This window comes from Rhagoletis zephyria, unplaced genomic scaffold, assembly GCF_001687245.7.
Source record: "Rhagoletis zephyria isolate East Lansing unplaced genomic scaffold, Rhagoletis_zephyria_1.1 Rzeph_scaffold_05970, whole genome shotgun sequence".
Lineage (NCBI taxonomy): Eukaryota > Metazoa > Arthropoda > Insecta > Diptera > Tephritidae > Rhagoletis > Rhagoletis zephyria.
The window spans coordinates 1-14,329 of record NW_016163053.1 but is presented as its reverse complement, the minus strand read 5'-3'; the positions used below and the strand labels follow the sequence as shown (position 1 = coordinate 14,329).

General features: G+C 33.0%; 1 protein-coding gene across 8 annotated transcripts in view; it reads left to right on the top strand.

Moving 5' to 3' along the window:
* The window catches only part of LOC108372681 (mediator of RNA polymerase II transcription subunit 15-like), a 26,485-nt gene extending 14,069 nt beyond the window's left edge, over positions 1 to 12,416 (top strand). The window contains exons 3-10 of one of the 8 annotated variants that reach the window (XM_017628416.1): positions 7,142 to 7,315; positions 7,392 to 7,767; positions 8,815 to 8,907; positions 9,443 to 9,523; positions 10,729 to 10,818; positions 11,047 to 11,282; positions 11,360 to 11,453; positions 11,600 to 12,416. In XM_017628416.1, coding sequence (XP_017483905.1) covers positions 7,142 to 7,315; positions 7,392 to 7,767; positions 8,815 to 8,907; positions 9,443 to 9,523; positions 10,729 to 10,818; positions 11,047 to 11,282; positions 11,360 to 11,453; positions 11,600 to 11,713 — 1,258 coding nt within the window. In that variant the 3' untranslated portion in view covers positions 11,714 to 12,416. Of the gene's footprint in view, positions 1 to 7,141; positions 7,316 to 7,391; positions 7,768 to 8,814; positions 8,935 to 9,442; positions 9,524 to 10,728; positions 10,819 to 11,046; positions 11,283 to 11,359; positions 11,454 to 11,599 lie in introns of all 8 variants that reach the window. The other 7 variants (XM_017628415.1, XM_017628414.1, XM_017628417.1 and 4 more) reach the window with 7 other exon arrangements.
* Positions 12,417 to 14,329: the final 1,913 nt, after the last annotated feature.

Here is a 14,329-nt window from a genome sequence, read left to right as displayed (position 1 = left end):
TACATTTGCCAGCAGTGTAAACTTTGAGAGAAAAGTTCATTTGGCACGCAAGTCTTTTTCAGGTGTATTTTTTCTTAGGCTTTGTATAAAAAAAATACAAAAAAGAAAAAAACTGTCTAAGGTTGGTCTAATGAATGGCCGTCCTAGTCACCAGTTCCGAGTATATTCGATTTTTGAGTATGAGGCCTTATGTTGGACAGATGAGGGAGTATAAGGGACTCAAAATGGAGAAAATTTGCCTATGGTTACAGGAGATATGGAATAAATTAACTGACGAGGACCTGCGTGCCAAATGAACTTTTCTCTCAAAGTTTACACTGCTGTCAAATGTAAACAAGGATTAAAATTTAAAAACTAATTAATACAACTAAAGTAAAATCTGTGGAAAATTAACAATAAAATACTTTTTTCGCAAAATCTATAAAGGACTCTTTTATTTCTCAAAGAAACCTGGGTAACAGTTAATCGTCGCCACGCTGTACAAGCTTACTACATATGTATGTATGTATGTATATGCACTGTTGTCGATGAAGGCAATTGATCGAAATCGAAGTGTGCGCTCAGTCTAATATAGTAACCGCTTAATATAGTTTGTAGGTGTAAGTGAGTATGTACATACATATGTATGTGTTTTAAAGTCGCTGTTTTGCGAAATCAACGCAATGTGCAAATATGGCCAAAACGCTTTTGAATATCTTAAATGTTATGTATGTACATGTGTATGTATTGTATGTATGTATGTAGATGGATTGAGCTGGAGAACGTGTAGGCGAGCAACAAGTTTTCTAAACTATTACGTCCAGCTGTAGATTTGTTAAAAATATTCGATTGCTCTTTTTTTTACAAAATACAAAACTAATCCATACGAGTACCATACATACGATAGAACCTGTTAAACAGAGCTGGGCCGTAATGATTCTCTTAAGAATTATATTACTCTCAATTACAAATTACAAGGTATTGTAATTAGTAATCAATTCGTTCAGTTCACAGCAAAGGAATTGATTACTTTTTCAATTACTTAAAAGTAATTTCAAAAGTATTTTTTTTTGTTTTTAAATTCCATTACAAGGAATTAATTACGTGCTAGTAATGTAATTGGGTTTTTCCAATTCCTTTGAAAGGAATGAAAATGTGAAAACATTTTTTCAATTCAATTTGAAAGGAATGGAAAAATAAAATTTTTGCTTCCAATTCCATTCTTCAAAGTAATTCAGAAAGTAACCAAAAAAATGTATTGAAAATTTTTTTGACTGTTGAATTGCAATAGCTGCCTTGAATTAACAATTTATGCCTAAGTAGTATCACTTTAAAATAGCCGAAGAAATTAAACTATAGCTTATTAGTTTATGTGGTTAAAAAGGCAAGGTTGGTTGACAACGATATAAAAAAAAATCCATCGTTTACCTAGCATCACATACATATATCTCTGCTATCGGCGAGCGGCTAAAAATCTTCGATACAAAAAGTGCCTCATCACGGCCATTTGAAGTCTCTTGCAAATCTATGTATTCTCTTTTTTAAACTTTAAGCTAAAGCTATTTATAACGAAGGGAAATTTTAAAATTGAATACAGTCAAAAACCAACAATAACTGTATCAAATTGTATAAATACATAAATAAACGATTTGATTATTGGTTACTTATGTTTTCGGCCACCTGCTGGGCCTAACATAAACATCCAAACACACAAGCCTCACTCACCTCTGAAGTAACAAACCCAATTTTTCAAATGATTAATGACTTTCCAATACGCTGATAAAAACTTTCAATTCGTTCAAAAAAGAAAAAAAAAAAGAAAGAAAGCGTTAGGGAATCAAAAAAAAAAAACCGAAATAGAAATGGTATTTAATTACACACTTTGGGGGAATTCGCTATTTAGAGCTAATTAAGAATTTAGACGATGCACAAGTGTGTAAGCATTTGGTGTATTTATACCTTTAGTTTAGAATGTATTTTGAAGCATCGGAAATGGGTAGACATTCTCTCAGCTCTATTTATAAATAAGAAAACATTGCGATAAAAACTGCACGCATTTGCGGTTTGCACAATTCAACATTTCTATTTATTCCTTTATTGTACATAAATGTATATTCCATCGCGAATTTACTTTGTAAAAATAAAGTTACATTTCTGTTGTAATAGTTCTATTTGACAAGACCGCTTGACGCCAGATGGTAAAGGTTAACAAAAGATAATTTTCTGAAGAAGAAAACATAACGGCAATAAGAAAATCATGATGACCCTGAATTATCCGTTTTTGTACTGAACTTCATACATACTTGCATATACCATACATATCGATGGTCCTTTGCAATTACGACACAACTCAAAACCAGTGTTGCCAGTTAAGCGTAATTCTCACCATATTTGGGGTGATTCTAGGCCATGAGGGAAAAAATTAGGGATACAATATCTTTAGTGATTTTCTTAGGGATATTTTCAATTATCAAAATTTTATTTTTTTGTTCTTAGACGAAACAACAGTTATAGTTTCCTATAATAGTCTAATAAAGCTTTCCATTTTTATTAATTTCAATTGCAATTAAATTAATTTTAATTAAGTTAATTTAATTACATTTTATTTAAATGCAATGTGTAATTGAAGTTTAATTCCAATTACTTTTTTAATAAATTCCCAAGTGGGTTGAAAAATTAATTGATTAACCCCCAACGCTGCTACATACCCGAGCTACTAGTATATGGCAACCTTGGACACATACAAACTATGTATATATATTTAGGACTCTCTGGCAACACTGCTCAAAACTCATGATCCACTTGAAGGTGCTTATAAATAAAGTCTTTTCCTAATAATAAACAAACCGCTTATCCAAATTAAACAAATCTGGTATCAAATGAAAGAGGACTTAAATAGCTGTTAAACAGAAATAACGAACGAAGGTTGTTTTTATTTTTATAATTTAATACAAAAGAAATTCATATACCTGACCCAAGGTTTGCTCTATGGTATTTAAATAACATTTTTTATTGAAATATTTTTCTAGCTAGCTAGCTTTACGCTGGCTTTCCTCGTTTAAACATTTCAGTTTTAAAGCTGTCTACATAAGTATGTACATATATCATTAGCGCACACAAGGGGTGGGTTTTGGGGTTCAAACCCCCCCTAAAGCTAATAACCTCAAATACAAGCTGTATCTTAAAGCTAAGAATCCAGCTCTCAAGGAAATTATAAGAAATATTTATTATAATTTCTGTTGCTTGAAAAAGCGCTTTGCTTTTGCTGTAAATTTTCATGAGGGAATAAATATACGAGCATTTTTTTTCTTGAGAGCTGCAAACTGATTTAAGAAATTTTGGTAGAAGAAAATTTCTTTTCCATTTCTCGTCCGTCGTTTTATATGAATTTTTCGTTTTTCTTGAGAGTTCAGTTAATTTTTTCGGTATTTGAAATATTAAAAAAATTTAGCAATCGTGAAAAATCACCATCTCTATCGAAAACCAGAAATCGAAAAAATGAACATAGAAGTGCAAAAATTCATGGAATCAATAAATTTATTTTTACTGACCCCTTTTTAAAATTTTTTATTAGGTACTTTTGAAAGTTGAGCGCATCTTGAGTTTATAGAACTTTTTATTAAACAAGTAGTTTTTAAGGAAAGAACACAACCGACTTCAATTCTCATATTCAAATTTAGGGGTACCGTTAATTTCTTCATGATCCAATCATCGGATCTCTAAAACAAATTACGGGACGAACCTTGAGGTACTATATTTCTAATAAAAAAAGGATTATTGAAAACGGTTCACGTGGTCCAAAGTTATGTATTCCGGCGAGATGATAACTTCTCTTTTTTTGAAGTCGGTTAAAAGCGTTTGAGTTCTGTTAATCTGTAAATAAAGTGCAGTTTAAGAATTTTAAAACGTTTATTTATTTATTACATACTGTACATAAAACTTGCATAAATGTATTTTAAAGAGGGTATTATCTGAAGCAAATTTTCAGTATTTTCCGGTGATATATCTTCAGAAATATAAAACCCCCCCTAAAATATATTCCTGGGTGCGTCCCTGACATATATACTTAAATATAAATCGAGTAAAATATTGCAACGTATTCAGGGAATGCAAGGCATTTCAATGCACTCTTAACCAGAATTAATCATTTTCAATAGGGTTGCCAAATATTTAAAAATTTAAATCACTATATGAGCTGTTTTTCTGTTGCGTTTGTCTCTGGCCAAGGAAAATTGAAAAAAATTTCCGAATAGAAAATTCCGGATAAAGTGATCTAAAGAAAATTTTATACACGACATTTTTTTTATTTCTTTAATTTTGATCGTAATATTACCATTTAAATGGTTGTACAGGTACAAAATTGTATCTATGCTAAACAATTATTTAGATTAGAGTGCGTTGTAAATTATTTACCATTCCATTTACAATTGCTTGATTTGAAATATGTATTATGGTATTTTGATTAAAAATAAAAAAAATTACCTTATTATTTTTATTATTTACCATAATAAGCACAATTCTTGAAGAATGCCCATAAAGGCATTAATTAGGCAGTTAAAGGATTTCATCTCAAATAATTCTACGTATACTGGATTTATGTGGACCAACGATATTCACCCATTTCGAACTTGCCACCAACTATGCTATACAGATTCACCATCGAACCAGATCAATAAACAATTGGGAATTATTATTGAAAGTCTGTTGAAGAGAACCAGAGTTTACAGATTGAAAAATATTGACTTTCAAGAATTCTATATCATTTCTACGAAAAAATTAATTTTTTCCATATAAAAATACATGGAAAACTTTGAGCGCTTTGAGCGACCTCTAAATATTTTTTGATTTCGGTTTCGATATAGAACAATCCTAGGGGGGGTGAGAGCGTTACAATTCCGACTTTACTGTTTTTGGACCACCCTAATATACATACAATATTTTCTTACACAGCTGCGACAGGTGTTCACACTAAGCTTGTTCGAGATTTATTGTATGTAGGTATGTACATACACACATACGCATTAGTATTTAGATATGTAAATACATTCGCCATATCAATCAATGCTCGTTTTAAATGAACAAGGCCCTAACCATTTTGCCTTGCTTAATATTTTCGGATAGCTTCGGATAGTTTGTGTTGCATTCCTACCTATAGCAAAATCCAAAGTTTAATCTTACTCGTACATATCTTAAAGACTACGAGATATTAATTGACATCTTAACGATGGCCCTGAAAGCATTTTCTATGTAAAATTTGCTTCTCCAGTAAAATGAAAAATTTGTTGTTTAGAGCTCTTTGCATTGACAATGACGATAGGTACCTTATATACATATATTGTATGTATTTACATATCTTTTATATGGCTCTAACGGAACTTTGATGACACTCAAAAAGCACAGCAGTACTTAAGAGAAGCTCGTTTGTTTATTTTATGATGTGTCTTCTAGTTTCTTTTTTGTCTTTATTACTTTCTTGTGGCATTCTGTAATTTGGACTAGTAGTGTAACATGAGCGAGCGCTCATTATAAACATAATGAATTTCGAAAACATCACCAGCAATGACGTCAGCTTACCGATTTTGGTTAACTGACGACAAAGGCAAAACAATTAAGTCAAAATGAATAAAAATTACACGCAAACTACGAGGAGAATAAGAGTTTCGATGCAACTTCGGTTATTAGTAGGGATGAGTAATCTTTTGAAACAAAAGAATTATGTACATAAATATATACATATACATACATGAATGATTCACTTCTTTGAACGAAATATAAACTAGGTGGAAGGTTTATTTTCTGTTTACATTTATTTAACGAATCCATGTTTGTGCATATGTTGCTTGATTTACGTTGCAGTTGATTAAAGCTTCGTTTAAGGAAATGCAGTCATCATTATGTACTGTTACTCACAAAATTGAGCGTGCTGCTCTTTTTTTTGCTAATATTCGCAATGTTTTACATGCTAAAATTTTTTTGTTAATTTTGTATTAAACTATGGCTTATATTTTAACAAACCCCATTTAAATCCAAGAATGTTACTGTGTACGAAAATTATGAAAAATCTGCAAAACCGCAAACTTTTTAATACGAATTTCTAAAAAAATTCAGCTATGCAGTTTTATAGTGCATTAAATTTTATATTGTTATTATAATGTGAAAATTTCAAATGTCTAAAAATTCGCGTTGATTTTTGAGATTTTTTTTACTTACTGTCCTACGCATTTTTTTCCATATAAAAAAATAAATATGTATATGTATTAGGGCTGTGCGATTAATTGATTACTCAAAATTTTAATTAATCATAAAGTAAATAACTCAATTATTCGATTAACTGGAAATTATGATTACTCAAAAGTTCAGTTATTCGAGTAATCAAGATTTTTGATTAACCAAAAACAAAAATATTTGAGTAATTTGCTTTATGATTAATCAATATTTCGAGTAAAATGAGTAATCAACATTTCAACTCTTTACATATGTATAAAGTAGTTAAAGTTCCTTGATACTTTGAAAACAACGTTTCAGTTTTCAAAAATTAAAACATCAAATTTTTTTCATATATTGAATGTAAAAAAGAAAATAAGCATTTTCCAAAGCAAACTCTTTTAACGAGCAAAATTATTTTTTTTGAGTAATCATATTTCAAGTAACTCGATTAATCATCGTTTTGAGTAATAAACATCTTGATTACTCGAGTAATTGATTAACCGAATAATTGATTAACCAACTTGCTCGAGTAATCGAATAATCGCACAGCCCTAATATGTATATATGTATGTACATATGTAAACGTTGCTCTATTTGTACAAAATTTCTGTGCGAATTGGTCGGACTCATTAAAAGTAACACAATCGACTAAAGTTCGGTATTTCTCCTAAAAATTCGAAACTTCGATTTTGCCCGCAATAATTTCAGTAGTATTTGGCTTATATTTTTGTAAAAACGGCTTGCATAGTTTTGATCCCGATTATGAAAATCATTTCATTCAAATACATAAACATGTGTATTGTAAGACCAAGGTGTCCCAAAAATTTTAATTTTTTTTTTTAATTTTTAGGTACGCAGTTTTATAGCGCATTAAATTTTAGTACAATGCAGATCTTTTTGTGACCGTTTTTAACTACGACTACAACAATTTTTTTGGCTCTTCTTTTTGTTTCAGCGTCAACAAAATTACCACATTGCAACCATTTGAAGACTGCCACAAACTTCAGGAATTATATTTGCGTAAAAACAACATACAGGATATTAATGAAATCGCTTATCTGCAAAGCTTGCCTGCTCTCAAATATTTATGGCTGGAGGAGAATCCGTGCTGTGATCGGGTTGGGCCCAAGTGAGACTCAGATAAATTGTTTGAATAGACCGGCATCCCAAAATGCACAAATATTTTCCCTTTTTTTTTTTGCTAGTTACCGCCAAACAGTGCTTCGCGCCCTGCCAAATCTGAAGAAGTTGGATAATGTTGAGGTGACACAGGAGGAGCTCGATGAGGCTTTGCGTGGTGGCGGCGGCGGCAGCGGCAGTGGTTCCGGCGGGACGCGGGAAGAGGAGGACGTGTACGAGGATAGCTATGCGCAACAACAGCCAACACAGCGTTATGAACAGCCCTCACCTCCTCAGCAGCAGCAACAACAACAACAACAACAGCTGCAGCAGCAATCACAACAACATCAGTACCCGCCACAACACAGACAACAACAACAACAACAAGCGGCGTCACAGTACCAACATAATTCGTCACCGCAACAATATCAGCAGCGCCGCAGTTCGAGTCCAATGAAAGAGGTAAAATTTTATGAGAAGGATATAACTGATTGCACTGATGCATCTTCACCACCGCAAACAAATCGATTTCAACACTTGATTCATATGCAGCACTTTGATCATTAGTGTACATATGTATGTACATTCTACATACATATCGTTACCTTAATTCAAAAAGGCCTTAACCAATTTTTTTTTCTCGAAACTGCTTTTATTTACAGATTTTGGTACACCTTCATTAAAAATTTTAAAGTGTTACCTGCCACTTTTTCGAAAGCCCTACCTGTTCGTAATACTATTTTTATAATGTTTTTTGCGTCTCCTCTAAAATAAAAAAAATTTGTTGGTTCGTGCCTTTGTGAATTAAGGTAACGTTATGTGGTATTGATTAGTGTAGTAACTTACCTTCAGTTAACGGGCTTGGTATGCTGATGAAGCAGAATTTCGTTTTGCGAATTTCTTTCGTTTTCTAGGTATTGAAAAATAGGCAGTAGTTGGGTTTATTTATGGAACTTAAAAAAAAAAAAAGTTCGAGATTTTAGTTTATTGGCGCGATGGTCGTTCAAAGTAGCCGCAATCGATTTCAGTAAAGAGTGGTGGTCTTATAATTCAAAGCTAACCAAAAAAAAAACTCTGTATTTGGGAGACTGTTCCCTGTAAAGGTTTCCTAATTATGCGGCTACTACTCTTAGCATATATGTTTGTACATATGTATATATACATACGAATGTATAGTATAATATACCGTGATCATTCGCAGCTTCAAGCACTTATTGAATTGTGTAGAAATACATACATGAATTGATTGCCAAATTTTCTGAGTTATATACTTTGTAAATATTAATATGTAGTTCTCGTTTTTTTTTCAATTAAAAATTAGTATTTCGATTTGCGAAAGTATTTTAAGATCTATTTTAACTTACTAATAACTAATTCTAATTTAAATTCACGCTTACAATACGGACATCGCGCACAAACAAAACCCCTTGAACTAATCTATTTCTGAAATACTAAAAAATTAATTGCACCTCTGCTACTAATATCAACACTGCAATCAATCAAACGAAGCCCTCGCAACAAAACAGTCCGGCAAATACAGAGGAAAGCGCCAGCGAGCCGAGCAAAAGCAATGAGGTATCGAAACCAGCCTCACCCGCACAGGTATTTCGTGCTCCCAACTGCATTCATGTATGTAGCGTTAATGCTTTCGTAACACAATCGTAGATAGTTATTCTGCAATTTTAAAAACTTTGAAAATGACAAAAAAAAAAACTGCGAAAAAATTTTGCAAAATTTATTTTATATTTCCTAACTGCCCTATTCTGGCTTTCACAAACACTTAAATAGTATGGTTTTTGCTTTTCTAACTGGTAATCGTGCATCTTTTGAATTTATTTGCACAGCAGCACTCAATTTTAATTTGGAAAATTTACTCGATTTGTGAAAACCAGAACGGCTAGTCTAAAAATGAATTTGAGAAGTTTAAGCGAAATCGGGACCCGCAACTTTTTTTTTGAAATGTGTTGCCCGCACAATTAGGCAACGCCCATGCTTATTTTAAATCCACCAACTCATTAAATTAAACCACCAAATCAACAAAAACATCACTACTAATGGACACTGTACTAATTCATTTTCATTTTGCAATTTTGCTTACGTCTTTATTCTGACACCATCGTCAACACCCATTGCACAGGAGCCAGTTGCTGCGCATACACCTTCACCGAAATATAATTCATACACGAACGTGAATCGGTTGTCCTATCATCAAAATGATGTAAGAACATTGGTAGCTGCGATTATTTTTATTTTTTTATTTTTTACGTAAACTGAAGTCTCTCAAAAGCTCTAGATCCATTGACTACGAGTACCTACCCATTATGAATGTATTTCTAATTTACATACAACCATAGCAAGCCTCGGACTGTGCTGAGAGTCTAGCGATATGCGGAAAGTCCATTTTTTTTTGCGACGGGGAATCATGATTTTCTTGTGCCTATTCAATTGTTTGCAGATAGAGGCGTCAGTATGTATTCGAACGGAGTCACTAAATTCTGCTGGTTCGTAACCAAGAGCATAACAAGGCATTGCACTGTGTAGGATCACCGTTTCCTTCGGATTAGTACGCGACTGGAGAAAAGCACTATAATGACTGATGTTTGAACACACATTGGAAACGACGGGCCACAGGCCACAGCTTTCAATTTTTAAGCTTCGTTATCTAAACGCCTTGTCGATGGCGACATGAATTTTTCGAACGTGTCAGCGAAATCATTAATTTTTATGAATTTGACATAAAATAAGAGAAAGAGTAGTGTCAAGGAGTTTACTTTTTTGAATAAAATATAGTCTAACGGGTCTATAATATTCATCTCTGACTATGGGAGTTTATTTTGAAGGATGTAAAAACTAGCGCGCTAACGGATTCGGCTAACTTCTTCTTTGTAGGTGGACCGCTCCTATCCGCTCTCTGAGAGTCATTTGCATTTATCGATTGTGAATATGCCACTGTCGAGTGTCACGCGATTTTTCGGCAACATTTCATTTGCAAACGTACATAAACATAAGTATTTAGGTCCATACATAAATTAAAACATGTACATATGTAGATATGTACGTTTTCCAGGGAAATTTGTGTTATGAATTCATGGCATGAAATATGCGAGGAGGACTCCACTTTTAGGTGAACTGAATAGGTAGGTGATATGGGTTGGGAAAAGACAAATACATATTTATGTATGTCATTGTGCTCGTAGTCAACGGCTCTCAGCTTATATTAAGCACTTTGACGCACCCTTTATCTAAACTAACCAGCAATTTTTTGTTATGTATTTTTTTTTGCACTCAAACACCGAAATCGTAACTCCTAAAAATTTTAACATACACCAACGTACATACATACATACATACCTTCGCTCAACTGCGCGGCTATACGAAATTGCATTTGACTAACAAATTGAAACTTTTGGTAATGAATAACAGCGCTCTCCGGGCTCGGATCAGGATAGTCCGCATGTTGGGTACCGGGAGCGTGCGCCTATCCCACCTAGCATATCTACACAATCGATGAAGGTAAGTTGAGGTTGCGGTAATACTAATACGATTATTAATCCTCAATTCAGTTACTTTTTGGTATTTTTAAAATCATTCATTATTTTTTTGTTTTTTTTTTGGTGCAAAAATAGTATATTAAATTTACGTACATATACATATGCTTTCAGCTACGTTGTTTTTGTTGTTGAAATTTTTCGTATTTGCATATGCGTTGCTATTCCATTCTGCCATTTTTTTCTTTGGCAGGAATACTACCAGTCTGACCGTCCGTCATATCCTGCCCATTACCGTCATAGCCAAACCGATTTGACTGAGTGGGAGGAACAGCAGCAGCACAATCAATTTGGCAGCACTGCTGCATTGCATCATGCCGGCAGTGGTGGTCCGCGTCGAAGTGAGGTCAGTGACCGTTATGCTTATCGGAATGGCAGCGCGCGTGAAAATGGCGGCGATTGGGATGACGCGGAGCGACCGCGAGCCAGGTAATGAAGTGATTTGTGATTTTTTCTTGAATTAGTGGTGTAAATTAATTATATGCATACATACTATTTCATTATAGGCGGCCCGATGGACGTTACAGTGACTCAGCTAGCACCGTTTCAACAGCTGTACTTAATCATTATTCGGGCTATCATAGGCGCCCCATAAATCGGGTAAGTGTGAAAAATGAAAACACTTGAGGAATTTTTCGATTTGTAGAAATAATACGGCTGAAATTTCAAGCTTCACGAAACAAGCTTACCAAATTTCCATTGAAAAAATTTATAAAATAATTTAATTTTTTTTTTCAAATTTTCAGAGTTCGAATTTGCTATCGGCAACTTTGTGTCTCGTCAAAGAGCTGGACTACCCGAGCTTAGAGGTGGTGGAGCACGCCGTGCGTTGTCGCATCGATGAACTGTCGGCAGACTGATGATGAATGCGCCGCATGCCGTCCTGTTGAGGAATGCGGCGGCAACCGTGAGACGGACACGCTGTACAGTTGCCAGTGTCACTTCGAACACACAAAAAAAAACAAAAAAAAAAAAAAAACTAAAAGAACTGAAGTACGGTCTAACAGTTTGGGTGGTGCGAATGAAATTGACAATGAACGCTCTGGATACTCACTTACGAATTGGTGGAAGCATATCACCACAAATTGGCTACGAATATTAATTTTACGCAACAAATTTCTTGCAATTAAATAACTAAGTTTAGTAACATAAATACATACACTTCGGTTGAATGTTTTTTTTTTTTTTAACTTATAGATAAATGAAGCTATTAATGAAATTAATTATTTTTTAACGAACTAGCATCGATCGGTTAATACTCGTTGTAATAGAAAAATGTTTAATTTTTAACCGAGGTGCAATGAAACGAAACAAATGGAAAATTACAGAATTGAATAAGAAAGGCGCTGACGAAAGAATATATACATACATACAATAATGGATGAAAACAGAATAGGATCTTAGAATTCAAATTAAGAACAAAAAAAAACAAAGAAAATGAAAAAACAAGGAACAATGCATGAAACAGACTTGCCAATCACACACACAGATATATAAATAAATTTAAATAGCAATAACTTTTATATACAGACAGACATATGTAAATGTAAATCTTACCTACAACTTGGTGAAAAAAAAAATTGCCAATGGAATTCAACGAAATCCCAAAAACCAATAATAAAATAACAGCGCTGTAAAGCGATCGAAGTAAAATTTTTGATTAGTTATTTTAAATAGTAAATATGTATGTATGTATGCTTACTGAGAATTAGTGGAGAAGAAAAGGCGTGTATTTTGATATAATGCAATTTAGGAAAAAAAAAATATTTACATTCATATAACCTAGCAGCAGCGTTTTAAAATAAAAAAAAGGTACCCGAAAAAGCAAATTATCCTAAAACACTATACGTACAACGTCGCAGATGCATTAATTTTTATTTATATTTGTTGGCTGAATATGCATGTACATAATACATATATATGTACAAATGCTTACAGTACAAAAGACATTTAAATCATCGCTTTACCGTATTTTCCTGTACTTAAAGGAATTATTGTTGACGCGCACAAAACACAAATCGAATTCCAAATTATCCCAAAAATAAATATATTCGGCTTATGTATGCAAAATTGATAGATGTTTAATATATAAGTTTTCTTATTTAGCAAAAGACATTACTAATTTTATTTTAATGTAACTCGAACGACCTCTTTCAAACGTCCCTTTATGTTTACATACAACTAAGCTGTTTTTTTTTTTAACTACGAACTACAGAAGAGATATGAAAAGATAAAGAATAAACACATTTTATTAACAAAATCCAGGTTTTTGAATTTTATTAACAAAATCTTGGTTGTTGAAAAAGTTTGATAATTGAGTTCCTTTTTCATCTGGATTATTTTCTTGAGCTCACTTTAACCCACTGACAACCCGAGAACTTTCGCATATTTGAAAGCCAACGTTCAGCGAATTGCAGTGAAACCTTTCCAGCTCTGATTTAAAATTAAATGATCTCTGGAAAGCGGATATAAAGTTCGGGGTCCATCTTAGGTTCGATTTTCGTGAAATCTACGAAAATTATTTCATTGGGCACTGATAGTTGCGAAAGTAGCTTGTGTTTATACGTTGATAGCTATTCCGATTCAGTTATTGCTTTTTCACAGATTACATGAAAATGAATAAGAGGCCCGAATTTCAATTGATCCTTATGCGTTTTAAATGAGTTCAAGCATTCAAATACGGCCCACAGTGTGGAACTTGAACTCCTTTCGTGACAAATTCCAATATCTCGAGAACGAGAACAATAGCGTTTTAATGCTTTTCAGATGGAGAATTCAGAAAAAATAGTTTCGTTGGATAAAAAGATTATCTTGACCTTTCAAATGATCTTCAAAGTTAGAGGGTTTTAAATTGTTTTTCTTTTTTTTTACCTGAAAACAGTATGCAGTGAACTTTTTAAATTTTTATGCAAATATGTTTGCTGCTCTTGCGACAAGGAATCCATGGTCGCAGGAAGCGAAAAACGCATTTTTAATTTTTTTTTTTGCTAGCTTATCTCGTTCTCGAGATATTAGAATTTATAACGAAAAAGGTTCACTTCCCACATTAAGCGCCCCTCACTTCATTTGAATAGGAGCATCTCTTTCTTTAAAAACCGAGCTTTGTTTTACTAATTTTTTTTTTAATTTAAGATATTTAAAAAGAAAAAATACTTGAAGAAATAATTTTTTCTTGAGAGCTGCAAACTGATTTAAGAAATTTGATAGAAGAAAATTTCTTTTCCATTTCTCGTGCATTACTTTATATGAATTGTTCGTTTTTCTTGAGAGCTGGCCTATAAATGGAAGAAACTGCACCTAACAAGTTTTCCCCTCTAAGCTAGCGAAAAGCTTTGATTATTCAGAAAACAATTCCAAATTAAGAAGGAGGTTTTTTAGGCAAGTGCAATTTTTCAGTTATTTCCTTTTAATACATGCAATTGTAAAAGCCAAATAAAACAAGTAAGAAAGTCTAAGTTCGGGCGGAGCCGAACATT